The sequence below is a fragment of the Meleagris gallopavo genome, chromosome 3 (assembly GCF_000146605.3).
Source record: "Meleagris gallopavo isolate NT-WF06-2002-E0010 breed Aviagen turkey brand Nicholas breeding stock chromosome 3, Turkey_5.1, whole genome shotgun sequence".
Taxonomy (NCBI): domain Eukaryota; kingdom Metazoa; phylum Chordata; class Aves; order Galliformes; family Phasianidae; genus Meleagris; species Meleagris gallopavo.
The window spans coordinates 55441782-55455674 of NC_015013.2; the positions used below are offsets into that span (position 1 = coordinate 55441782).

At 35.3% G+C, this 13893-nt stretch overlaps 1 protein-coding gene across 2 annotated transcripts in view; it reads right to left on the reverse strand.

The window, feature by feature from the left end:
• Positions 1 to 6: 6 nt before the first annotated feature.
• The window catches only part of TCEA1 (transcription elongation factor A1), a 21934-nt gene continuing 8047 nt past the window's right edge, over positions 7 to 13893 (reverse strand). Inside the window, exons 5-11 of one of the 2 annotated variants that reach the window (XM_019614029.2) lie at positions 7571 to 7658; positions 6375 to 6523; positions 4548 to 4604; positions 3853 to 4007; positions 2130 to 2276; positions 1193 to 1264; positions 7 to 142 (exon numbers count right to left, since the gene is read on the reverse strand). In XM_019614029.2, coding sequence (XP_019469574.1) covers positions 134 to 142; positions 1193 to 1264; positions 2130 to 2276; positions 3853 to 4007; positions 4548 to 4604; positions 6375 to 6523; positions 7571 to 7658 — 677 coding nt within the window. In that variant the 3' untranslated portion in view covers positions 7 to 133. The remainder of the gene's footprint in view (positions 143 to 1192; positions 1265 to 2129; positions 2277 to 3852; positions 4008 to 4547; positions 4605 to 6374; positions 6524 to 7570; positions 7659 to 13893) is intronic. The other variant, XM_010708931.2, reaches the window with a different exon arrangement.

Here is a 13893-nt window from a genome sequence, read left to right on the forward strand (position 1 = left end):
AAAAGAGGAAGAAAGGAAAAAAGAAAACCAAATAACCTCTTGTTTGCAGGAAGCTAGCTGCTTAGCCTAGTTTTTAAAGCTAATTACAAAATCCTCTTTCATACTGGTCCAGATGTCTTGACAATTTCTTCCTCTAACAGAACTGTGAAAAGAAAAGAAATTTTATGAGGTCTCCATAAAACTTAATTCTAAATCTTTGCAAGAAGAAACAGCAATATGACACTATACTTTGGATATGGAAATTAGTATTCAAAGCATTTGCTTATATCATACAAGTATGCTGTCACTCAAGCACATTTTTATATAGACAGTTTTATAACTACTACCTCAGTAGGGGATTTAAGGACAAATGAACTTTTTCTTTGTAACGTATGAAACAACTTCTAAGCTTTATAAATTATTTAGATATCTTGAAGCACAGATCTGTATTCAGTAACAGGAAACATAAAGCAAGACACATAAAAGAACTCCTAATGCAGTAATCCTAATAATGCTTTGCAGCATTATTCATAGAAAAAAACTAACAAAATGAAGATAGCATGCAATATTAAACTTAATATTATATCTTAAATTGTAAATTATGCAGCCTTCATTTCAGTGTTTCTCTACTTCATTACAATTGTTCCTGAGACAACTTCTGTTGTTATTTTAACATTTTATAACTCCCATTTCTTGAAGATTTTTGTTTTTTTAAAGAAATGAAAGCAAATTATCACTGCTCTTAACCCAACACAGGAATATGGCAGCAGTCTCCTCTTTTTTATATTCTACTATTTTTTAGAGTAGAAAATAAAAGGGAAAAGAAACCCAACAAAATGCCTAAAAGAACCTATTCCACTCATCAAAGCAGAGATTAAAAATGGTTTGAAAATCTTTGGGAGAAGACTGGGAAAATCCAGTGGCTATCTTGCCACCACTTTTTATGGTAAAGCATAGTACTGTACCTAGATGTCACAAGGTCTACGTCAATGTCCTGACTTTTACCCTCAGCCAGAATTCTCAACACCTTCGGCCACAGATAGTTTTCTAATATGAAGCTATTTCAGAATATCAACGTACAGTATCATTTTTGGGTTAAGAAATAACTACAAGTCAACAGAAATTCAACTGTCATTTATGGTAAAACATGAAATTAAGCACACAGAGCCTGGTTGTCTGCTGTCGGGTATACAGAATGGTCTAATAGCCTTACCTTCCATCTGTTTCCACATTCATTACAAACAACAAACGTTGTCATAGGTTCATCAGCACTGCGGGTTTGAACCTTTGACAAAGGCAAGAGCCAGAGCAGAAAAGGAAAATTAGCATGTTCAACTTTTGTTAGCATGTGTTCAATGAAAAGGTTTAAAATCAAAGTTTAATGTTAAGTAACTACATTTGGATAAGAATATAAGTTAACTTTGCATCCCAGTTGAAAGCACTTTATTTTGTTTGGATTATATAGTGATCATAAGCTTGTGTTTTGACAAGCAGTAAAATACCAATTTCAGTACAGGAACTGTTCATATATTTCTAGGAAAAAATCTGTGGTGAAGCTACACTTTAAAGCTACAGCATAGGACACAGACACAAAGACTTAAAGTTTCATGTCTGAAACACAGCTTTCTGTTTGAAATACCTAACACAACACTAAACTATAAACATAGCTGATCATGTGATCAATACTACATGCCCTGCAGCACCACTACAGTTCTTGCACATATATTATAATAAGAAAAAATTCTAAGTCAGAGTCTAGCATCAGTCAAATGTAGATGAAAATATATACATATTCACTACCTCCATTAAGAAAAGGTTTACACATTACAAACAGTGAACTAGTTCTCTTCCATATAAAACTGTATTATTAAAATTAAACCAGAAGAATTAGCAAAAATTCAGCATCACAAACCAGCATTTCAGGCTACATACATACTGTGCTTGAATTTAGATATTTGGTAAATTAATACAATTAAGACAACAAACATTCTTTACATAAGCACACCTACATAGGCCCAACTGTTTCCATGTTTTGTACTTTGTTAGCATTTTGTAACGTCATTTTGTAATGAACTCTTTTTTCTCTGACCATGTTTATACAGGGCTTCAGCTTTGAGAAAGGAAAACGAACGTCCCGAATAACCACATACCTGGGTATATGTACAGTTCTTCTTTTTGCACTTGCCACATGTAAACAGATCCGTTTGGGTACCTCCTGTTTTGGCCATCTGGTGCTCTCTGATAGCCTCTTTGGTCAGATTTTTGCGCATTTCTTTCAACTCATCACTTGCCATTTCCTGTCACAGAAAAAATGGCAGAGTTTAGTAGGAAGTTCTTGTTTTAAAGAAAATGAGGTGTGAACCATAGCTCCAATGTGCAGGATCTCAAAAATACATAGTAAGCATTATGTGCACAGTCAAAAAAAAAAAGTTGTTTCTTTTTTTTTCCAATAGCATTTTACTCTGCATTCTGCCTTGATGTGGAATGCAAAGTTTTCTATTAATGCCATTTCCCTTAAGATATCATCTTCAAGATATAATTATATAATAATGTTTTATAGCCATTACATTTGAGAACTTGGTCCAATATACTAATTAAAACAAATAAGGAGCACCGGACAACATGAAACGTGTTTCTGCATTTGTACTTAAACACACATAGAATAAAAACACTGAAAAAATACACTTCAGATACAACCTACTTTTCTTTCCCCATTCTTTTGCCAGCCTCAATTTTTTCAAGGCCTCTATATAAACCACAAAAAAAGCCATTCCTTGATATCAAAGCTAGTCATGATTTTTGTTACTCCTATATACAACTTTATACCTATCTGGGGCTGGATATAGGAGAGGGTGAGAAGTAGCAGAACCCAACACGCATAAGCTGAACTACAAAACTGAAATCAAATGCTATCCATGCTTTTATTTTTCTTTCCTATAACATTTTATTTTTCACTTCTGATTTTCTTTATAAATCAAAACAAATCTAGACAGTGAGCATCTATTTGAACGGGAAGCTTCTGTTAAAGTGCTCAAAATGTTCTTTCAATAACAAATCTAATTTGATTCAAAGGCCAATTCTCCTAGCTTCCTTCCCATATCATTTATGTCTTCTATTTACTGTAAAGTGTTTCCTTCAAAATCATTTGACATAATCTGTCAAATTTCAGATAAACTTTAAGTCAACACTAAAAATGCCAACTGGACACGCACTTCAAAAGCACAGTGCTATACACCTTTCACAGAAGAATAACAGCAGAGGCTAGTATTTGAAAAACAAATGGCAAGACAGGGTAATGTGGATGGTAGTATTACATATCCAGAAGGGTGAATGGCTTAGCAGCTTGAAGTCAGTCACTACCCTGAGCATAAACCATCACTAACAGACCATAGAATTCAGAATCCTTAGGGTTGGAAGGGATCTCTAAAGGCCATCTAGTCCAATTCCCCTGCAATGAACAGAGACACTACAGTTAGATTAGGTTGCAAAGAGCCTTATCCAGTCTCACCCTTCAAAGTCTCCAGGGACAGGGCATCAATCACATCACTAGATAACCTGTTCCAGTGCCTCACCACTCTCAGTGTAAGAATTCTTTTCCTTATATCTAACCTAAATCTACCCTCTTTGAGCTCGAGGCCCATTGTTCTGTATTTCAGAGAATCTGGCAGAGAGCTTACCTGACTCACAGAGAAATTACATTTTCAGGAACCACTAAAATACACCACTTTCATTTCCTCTGCCCTCTATAATTCAGACTGTGCAAGCCATGAACAAGTCGCAGTCCTTCAAAAGTTCAGGCATTTTTCATTAGTTAGTTAGCGGCCAAGACATAAGTCCAGTAGGGAAACAGTTCAAGAGCTTTGTTTTACTTACCTCTGCAGTCATTTTGGCAAATTTGTCAGGAGGTATGTTCCCACATAACACGTTTTTTCTTAGGTTCGGATTCTTTGCATCCTTGAGATTCGCTATCCTACTTCGTACCCTATTTTTGTATTTCATATCAGTGTTTTTTAATTCTTGAAAAATAGGTGCTTTGGACTTAAGGAACAGCACGAGTAAAACAGAGCACTGTGCATTGCTTTTTTGCAGGGGAGCAACCGTTTTAAAGAGAAGTCCCTCCCCATACTCCCATCTCCAAACAGCAGTTATTCTCTGCTCAGCACAGCAGACAGTACTTCACATCTTGCCAAAGCCTAATCACTGTTCAGCACATAGCTGGCAAGACATGAATTTGGGGATAATAGGATTTTAACAAAAATTCACAAAAATCACCCAAGGACATAAGCCCAGTTCCTTGTTCTCATTTAATTTCTAATATAATTTCTGTATTAAAAGTAAAATTAGAAGTCACACATACACAGATCCCTCTGTTTAGTTTGTGGTACTGTTCTAAATACTGAATTTCAGTACTGACGTGTTGAACAGTTTGCTTGTTTCTGTTTTAAATGAAATAAAATACTCAACACACAGATTAAGTGAACTATTTTTTTTTTTTTTATTTTTTTAAACAGTACCAACGTTCTTAAATACTCTCATCCTAGAGCACAGATACGCCCAGCAAAGGATATCTTCTTCAATCTGAGAACCCAACTCTTCCTCATCAGCGCCAATAGCAATGTAATCATCTGAGGAAACAAAAATAAGAATATTAGCACTCTGATGATCTCAGCAGTATTTTATATCACTGAGATCCAAGCTGGAACATGAAAAAAAAAAAAAACAAATCACAAATAACTAAAATGAATTTCATTTGTTAAGGGTTGGCTGACTTATAAAAACTTGTTAACAATACTTAGAAGAAAAATCAGTGAAATGAAGAGCAACAAGAGTTGTTTAAAAAAAAAAAGTAGAATCACCTTAAATCTTTCAGACAAAATTATCTCTAGCTGAAATACAAACAATAATAAAAAACAACTATGCTATACAGAAAAAAACACATTGTCTTCTATTATGCTTGGCAATTACCCATCTCTAAACACAGCGCATCTGTGTTTAGAATAGGCTATTATAATGAGAAAACATTCTTTATCAAGTTTTATCAATTCTTTCAGCCCACACAACACCAGCTATGTTTTGTATGCATGCATGCAAGAGAAAGATTTCTCTAGAAATACAGTAATTAAATATTATTGTTAAAAATATGCCAAGTAGGGAATGGTCATAAAATGTGCAAATTAGAAGAAATGAACCACAGCAATATTGTAGACAACACGACCTAAAACATCTCCAGATAATTGTTTAGTGTTTCTAACCCAAACCCTTCTTCATAAAGACAGCTGCCTTTCCAACACAGCCTGGGACAAATTAGACACTATGTGTTTTCCTCCTCATTCTAACATGGGTACACTTTGATGAGTAATAAAAACTCAGTTTCTTCTTCACCTTAAGCAAAAGGGCACAGAACCAGAAAACAACCACACATTTTGAGACTGACATTAGACCTCTGGATGATCAGCTTACACACTGAACAGGAGGTAAATTACAATAGGAGGTAACACTACAAAAACATTTCTTGGAAACCTACTGAAAGTGGTCAACTACACGATTACAAGAACTAAGAAGCCATATGCATCTTTATAAAAAGCTGTTCATCCTCTGAACTACATATCTGGAGGATCCAAAATCTATGGCCTTTAGTCAGCTCTGATTTCTGCCTGTATCAAAATTCATGTGAATTAAAAGTACAGAAGAGAGTGAAATAGAGTAAAACATAATTTCAGAAGTCCGCTTACATTGAGTCAGGTTACACTAAGAACAGAGAAAAGTTCTTGCAGATGAGAACAATGCATAAGAAAGAATTCAGGTCACTGAGTACAACAGTTGATTTGCTCACTATCTAGCGTATTATCATTCATCAGTTCAAAGACACACAAGTGTACAACAACAATAAAAGTCAAGTAATTCCCAGATGCCTCAAAGGCAGGAAGATGAACAGTGTAAGACTAACTGTGACTATATCCACGAAACTTCAAGGTTAAATTAAAACAGAAAGGCATCCTTCAAGATCTAAAATCTGAAGGCTCACAGGACCTCTAGAGTAAGAAAGGCAGTCATGCTTATGGTGACGTTCTCACTCAGAGATAAGACGAAAAACAGCAGTTTCCATTAATAGAGTCAAATGAGGAATTACAGAGGAAATAACTTCCTGTAATGAAGGTTCTCTGTAGGCAAGATATCAGATGAACAGAAACCACAAAATGTCCCATATCACTAGCAACAAGAAAGTAGTTCAGTACACTCCTTTGTCGAGATTACTCTGTTTATTGCATCTTGAGTGAACTGACCTATGGGTATGCACACACAACTGGACATAAGAAAGGGTACAGTAAACAGGGACAAGAAAAGAACAGAAAGAAGAAACAGTTAAACTTTAAAATGTTGTATACGGAGCTCACCTCCTGTTCTGAGAGCTGCAGAGAGCATTTCTCTACATTTCACTCGTACAGAATCCGAAGTGCTTGGAGCTCGTGGAAAGGAAGGGATGAAAGAATTTGAGGGAGCGCTACCCTCCTCCTTTCTGCTGCTGGAGTTGCTACTTGAACTGCTAAAAAAAAAAAAAGCAGAAAAAAACTCTAATAATAAACGTTTTTTGCTTTCTTCAAATCACTTTGTTTGAGGGGAACCCACAGATCTTTTGCTATAACCATTTAATGATATTAACAGAAAAGAAGAACACAAGACACCGTCCAAAGTCAATACAAGACACCACTCTAGAGTCAAAACAATTTTAAGAGTGTCTTCAGAATATTTACCAGGGTATTCCACACAACAGAGACGACAGCAAGTATTTAATCCCATTATGTGGTTACTTATATAGTAAGTTTTAACTCTCAGTTCTCTACGTTAACATGAAACCATTTTTCCCTTCAAGGAACTTTACTTTAAAAAATAGTAAAGAAATATCACACTAACATTCAATCTGCTTACTGTACTAAAGTGGTACTATGGTTTAAGAAAGCTTTTGCAAAGTCTGAAAGTGTTCTTCTCACACTGGGACAAATAATTAGAGGTTATATTCTAAATTGAAAATGGCTGTTGTAAACAGATTTACTACAAGCGGGAATCCGTAGAGAAACCAGACTTGTTGATACTATGCAAATATTCTTCAGCACCTCAAGTGCCATTTAGATGGGCTCATCTTTCTGACAACATATATTTTGTCTTTACCAAAAAAAGGTGCAGAACAAGACTGTTTTTCAAACATAAAAGCTAACAGACAAAAGAAGTATTCTAAACCTCTAATGTACGTAATTACCACAAAGTTGTAACTGAAAGCTACACTTCTCAAAGCTCAGTACTAGTATCGAGAGAGGAAGGAGTCTCTGACAGATAAGACAGAATAAACAATAGCTAGACTGTCCATATCTTGTCCTGTGGCTTTCGTCTTTTCTTAATGTGTCAGCAGTAGTCGGATCTTCTTCCTTAGCAACATACCATTTTTTTTGTACAACTGTACACATTTCACAAAATAACATGGAAGATGTCTCTAATATTTAAAATTTTGGCCCAAGTGTATGTATAAATTGGTTGATTTTTCAGGTTAATCCAAATTTATACTGAACAAAGCTATCTGTCCTCAAGGATTAAGTACCTTTCCTCTCTTGCTTCAGGGCTGTTTTGTGAGGAAGATGCAGGCTCCTTTTTCTTTTCTTCAGAATCTTTATCAGTTGAAGGTCCATCTGGGAACACAAAACATGTGAAACTTTTACTCAGTAATTGATTTAAAGCAGTTGTACAATATCTCTGATAATTTCTTCTGAGCCAGTTAGACATGCTATCAACTCCTACTCTCTGATTTGTCTCTCTCTTGCAGTACAGCTTTTCACCTCTCACACCCTTGCCAACCCAGCAAACGAAATCTATGTCAACACTTCAAATCCTTCAGGCCAAGTCCAGCATCTGCTTTAACTGGCAGTGAAAATACAATAAAAAAGATTCTGAAGTAGCTTGACACTAAATGAGCCGCCTGCTTTGGCTTCCTTCCTCCATTACCTACAGAGAACACCCAGAGACACCGCCATCACTCACCTAATTTTTGTGAATTTCTCCTTCCAAGCCCTCATAGATCTGTCATTATACACTAACTCTGTACACCGTTATTACTTGGATGAACTTATTACAAATTTTAAAAGAGAACTAAATTCAAAGAAAAACAGAGAAAAGGCTCAGTCACAAACTGGGTATCTAAACCTTTGCTTAAGCATCAAAAAGGAACCTCATTTCCTGAAGGATCCTATCCCCATGTTTCTCATGAGAACCTGTGGTATGAAACACACAGATTCAGGTCTCTTCTTACTCCAGCACTTAAAACACACTAAGAATTCCATCTCCAGATGTAACCAAAAATTGATGCCTACAAAACAGTCTGAGATCCAGGCAAGTCCACAAAATTCTCCAGAATATTCTCTACAGGGGAGCACATATCTATACTCCCCTTATATATTACTATTATATATACTCCCTTATATATTTGGAGTGATTGTTTTTAATAAACTGAAAGTATTATTTAAAAAATCCTAATAAAGATACTGGTTCAATCAAAGTATTTATTTAAAAAAAAAACACTAAAAAAGCGAAGTATAAGCAGAATGGACTGCAGAAGATTTTTACTATGACACCCGAAGACAGAGAAAGGAAACAAACCCATAATCCATTTTTAACACGCACATTCACAACTAGTCTCTATGGCTACAAACACACGGTAAATACATTTTTAAATATTCTATTTATGCATGTTATCTCATCTACTCACATCTTCAGCACATGACAATTTTTGCCAGAGGTTTTTAGACAGATATATCAGTATGTATCTTAGAGTAAGCACTTGTGAACATTTACTGATACCCTGATTGTGTCTTTCACTTACATAGGGCAGAGTATACATGAGACCAGAGGGTAAAGTAGGAGGTAAAATCATGGCTCCTTCTAACCTGCAGAGCAGTCTATGCAAGCATGTCTCAAACAAAAGGTCAAACTTCAGCAGCTGAGACAACTGAACCATCTTCAGCGAATATGCGTTCAAAACTACACTATCTTTAATATCTCAGAGAAGAGTCTATATATATTTCTCTTAAATCCAGCTTCATAAATCTGAAAATAAAAACATTCTCTGCTTAGTAGAAATATTCTTACTAAGTCACTCACTTTTATGCATCATACATTGAAAGTAGTGAGGAGGTTCAGTGCCAAGCAGTAATTACTCTTAAACTCACACATGAACAAGGATTACTTATTTTATTAATTATATACCTTTCTTTTGTCAACACAGTGTTTAACAGGGGAAAAAAATATTTATCCTTGAGAAATAAAAGTCTCTTCCAATTAGCTTTTTACATCCAGTGGCCAGACTCTGAAGCAAAGGAAGAATGACAGCTAATGGGAACTACAAACCACCATAGAAATCTAACAAAGAAAGATGAAAAAGCAGCTTGTGACAGACACTTAAAAATTCAAACGAACAAGTGATTCACATCAAGAAACACACAGAAGCAGATAAATATTTAGAATTAAAATTTAAATTACCTAAGTTCCTCTGAAGAGGCATGATTTTTTTTTTTTAATTGTACAGCTATTATAACTTACAAAATCCTTTTTTTTTTTTTCCAGAAACAAACTGAAATTATCATCAATTTTAGAAATGAAAAATGTAACTTCAGTTTTAGCCACTACTGCTTCAAAAGCCCATTAACAACAAACTAACACACCCACTTGAAGCTTTTTCTTCCTTTTAAATAACAGAAGTTAATTTAAAATAATATCCAGTTAACTGAAGGTTTGCAAACACAACTCCAGTCTACCAGAAGGGCAGGAAGGAGGATTCAGAGAATTATAGGCTTGTATGTCTGACCTCAGTACCAGGGAATGCCATGGAGCAGACCATCTTGAATGTCATTGTACAGCACATACAGGACAACCAAGTGATCAGATGCAGTCAGCACAGATTTATGAAAAACAAATTCTGCCTGACTAACCTGATCTCCCATGACAAGACGACCTGCTTAAAAGATGAGAGAATGCGTGTCAACATTGTATACCTTGACTTTAGTGAAGTATTTGACAGTTTCCCATACCTACTGGAGAAACTGGCTGCTCATGGCTTAAACAGTTGTACAATATGTTGGGTGAACAACTGGCTAGATGGCCAGTTACAGAGAGGAGGATGTTGCTCTCTTTCTCACATGCCTAGCAATTGGACATGAGAAAACAGTCTCAAGTTCTGCTATGGGAGGTTTAGATTATATATCAGGAAATTTCTTCAAACAGAGAGGAGCCAATCATTGAAACAGGCTGACTGAGGCAGAGACAGAGTCCCCAAACCCCGGAGGTATTTAAGAGATGTGTGGGCAGGGCACTAAGGGACGTGGTTTAGCAGTGGGACTCAGCAAGTCAACCTGATGGCTGGACTTGATGATCTTGATCATCTTTTCCAAATCAGGTGATTCCACAGCTCACACGTGAATGTAAAAGAGATATTCTAAAACTACTTTTGCACTTGCTATCTTATAAATAGACATATTATACTCAACAATAAACACTATTCCTGCACACGGACTGTAATTTAGGAATTTATTTTCTCAATAAAAACTTGAATTCAACCAGTAAGTTTTTAGATGTCCATGAACAACTAAACCTAATGACAGCATTACCATGCCTGTAATAAATAGTCTTAGACTGTACCAGACTTGCTCCAGCAAAATCAAAACTAAGTTTGAAATAACAGAGGATCATATACACAAATTCAACTGAATAACACACTTCTGCATAGTCTGACTAGTGTTAACTTGGTAACATTAAGCATGCCTGAGCAATTTTGTTTCAAGACAGACTTTTTTTTTTTTTAAATTGACATTTCAAAATGCGCTTGGACACAATTTTTATTGTGGTTGTTTTTTTTGTTTTGTTTTGTTTTGTTTTGTTCTTTTTTTCCCCTGGCAATACAGCATCAGACTTACACTTAATGATAAGATTATTGTCCAATAATTCTGCATTTCCAGCCCAGTACATAAGCTGACTGAGGTTAAATCTACTTAAAGGTCTAGACGTTCCTTCTCACTGTAAACTCTTAGATTTTAGTAAGAAATTTGAAAACTACTGAAAAATTACTAATTGTGTATATATATATATTTGAAGAACTCCTCATAACAAAAGTTGATATCCACTGATTAATCTGTATAACATAATCTACATACTCAAGTACTTGGCAAAACAGTAACTTCTTGCAAATTCCATGTTATGACAGAATGTTATTTTATTCTGAGAACAGAATTTGCTTCTTCATCTAAATTGTGACCAACTAGGATGTGTGGTTTAACGTTTTAATACCAACATCTGAAAGCAATCTTTCACTATAGCTCACGCAGTGACTCACTCCAGATATTGCCTAAGAGCCCTCTGCTGGGCAGCTTCTGACCTCACTTGAAAATCCATTTGTAACCTGGCATAGTTTTAAGCAAGCCATAAAAATCTGTTAAAACTCTGGTGATTCACAACCTTATTTTGATTTCTAGTTTCCCATGCACCCTTAAAACATAAGTTCCAAAAGCATTCAACTTAGTACATGCAGCCTGAACAAAGATTCTTTCCTAAATTCAAAATATCATTTATAAAAATAACTCACAAAGATTTCAGATCTCTGAGTACAATGCTTGGTATGATTAACAGCTGTCCGCTTCTGTTGCCATCTTTCATCCATACCATTTTACATGCACTATAAACAGCATAATCGAAACTGATTTCTCAAGCAGCTCAACATAGGGTATTTCGTATTCTTCTGAGAAAGTCAAAACTAATGATAAAACAGAATAAGAGTACTTCGTAAGATTCCCACCCAATAAGTCACGCAGCCCAGATAAGTCTTGTAATTCTGGAAGTTCTAATTACCAAGCAATGAAACAAGAGATGAAACATTTGATCTACTGTGCTTTATTATATGCTCTACATTGTCATCAACAAGAATCTAATTATGTCAGATTTTAATACAAGAAGTGCTGTATTTTCAAAAATAATTTGGTTTTATTCTGTACGTGCATAACCATAAGTGCAACAGACTTAGCATAATCATGTACATGCAGCAGTATCTGCCCCGTAACAAAAATTAGAGTAAGATAAAGGTAACATACTCTCTGCCCCAGGAAGAACATATACAGTTCTGACTGTAGTCAAATATTTGCTATTTACTTTCCAGTTCTTCATACGTTTGAGATCACCTGATGTAAGCAGCCTAAAGGTAGATTCTCACAATTGTCTTAAAACAATCTGAATGTAGCAAGCCATCAAAAGGGGCACCTTTTAAAGTTCCATCTTTCCCCAGCTGTGTGCTACTGCTACAATCCCTTTGCAAGAACTGCAAAAGAGCTGGATCAAGAAACTGACAGTTGAGAATTCAGAAGAAATAAACAAAATAATTAGTTTACAACTCCCGAGTTCCCTTTTCTGACCTCTTCAGTATAGGAATGAGCAAGAAGGCCCCTCTGCAGAAGGGAAGGAAAACCTCTTTCAGCTGCCACCTATACTTGGATGAACCTACCATTACCATCAGACACTACAGACTTATTCCAGTCTTCCACAGTAAGAACACACTCAGAGGTTGAAGAAGTGTTTTACAATGTTTGAATAGTTAAATATCAGTCAGCCACAGGTAACATATATTAACACAAATTTGCCTGACTTCAGACATTAAAGAAAAATCAAGCAGAAGACTATTTCTATCATCTTAAACAAATAGAAATCCCTTTGTTCACTGGGTAGTGACACCAAAAAGTTACTATTACTTGCCTAATTAGAATTATCTAATGTTTAAAAGTGTTAAAAATATCTCTGGTACAGAAGCTGTTGCTTACAAGGATGTACAAATTATTGAAAAGCAGATTATAAAAACTGTCACAATTTCTCCTTTTTTACATATCAAAGCACTGTCTAATTGAAACAAAGACATTTCTATGCCACTTACAAAAGGAGTGATAAAGTATTTGCTAATACTTCATGACTGATAACACAGCTAACAGGGATAAAATGAGGCTAACAAAACTGAGGCTGACTCTGAGGCTGGCAATGAAATGGCAGACATGTATTTAGCACATTTATCTAGACAGAATATCAAATATTTAAATCAGTAGAAAATCATACAAACTGTTTCCTATTTCAAAATCTTAAGCTTCCTGAAGCTTAATTTATCTAAATTGGGATACAAAGAAACAATTGAGTACAATACCATGTTGTATTAGATCCAACTATCTAAAAGACAACTTGAGATTTAAATCTTTTCAAATACAATAAGTGCTACAAGATATCCTCATACAAAACCCTGTTAGCAGAAAGCTTTCCGTAACTGCTTCGTTGCAGTCACGGAAATGAAAGAAAAACTGTTGGTTCACTAATTAGTAAATTTTCTAGAACTATTAGGGTTTTACAAAGTACAGGCTTAATTAGAGAAACATTCACTATCTCTAACAGAATTTTAATTTTTTTGTTTGTTTGTTTGCTGTTTCTTCTCTTTACAAATGAGTTTATAACCAAACTTCAAAGGCTATACACTTTCACATGAGGTTCTGCATGAATTCTTCAGAGTACTTTTTACATTTGACAGAGGAAATAGTCAAGAAAGGGATCTTTAGCTTTTAGTACTGCAGTACAGTACTGCTCGCTCAACAGCACGCAATGAGGCTTGAGAAATGAGTCATGTTGCAGAAGCTGGTTTCCTACCGTTTGTCAGCACTAGTCAACGCATATTAACTTTGCTTCTGACCATATTTTCACAGTAATCATCCGTGGTAGTCAAAGAGGTTAAAAAAAAAACAAAAACCTACCTCAGCACAGATAGTTTCAATACTTAAGCAAGAGCACAACTGTTTCTGAAGAATGGAAGCATAAGGTTCTTTATCAAGTCTACATGTAGTTGTAATATACAAAATTATT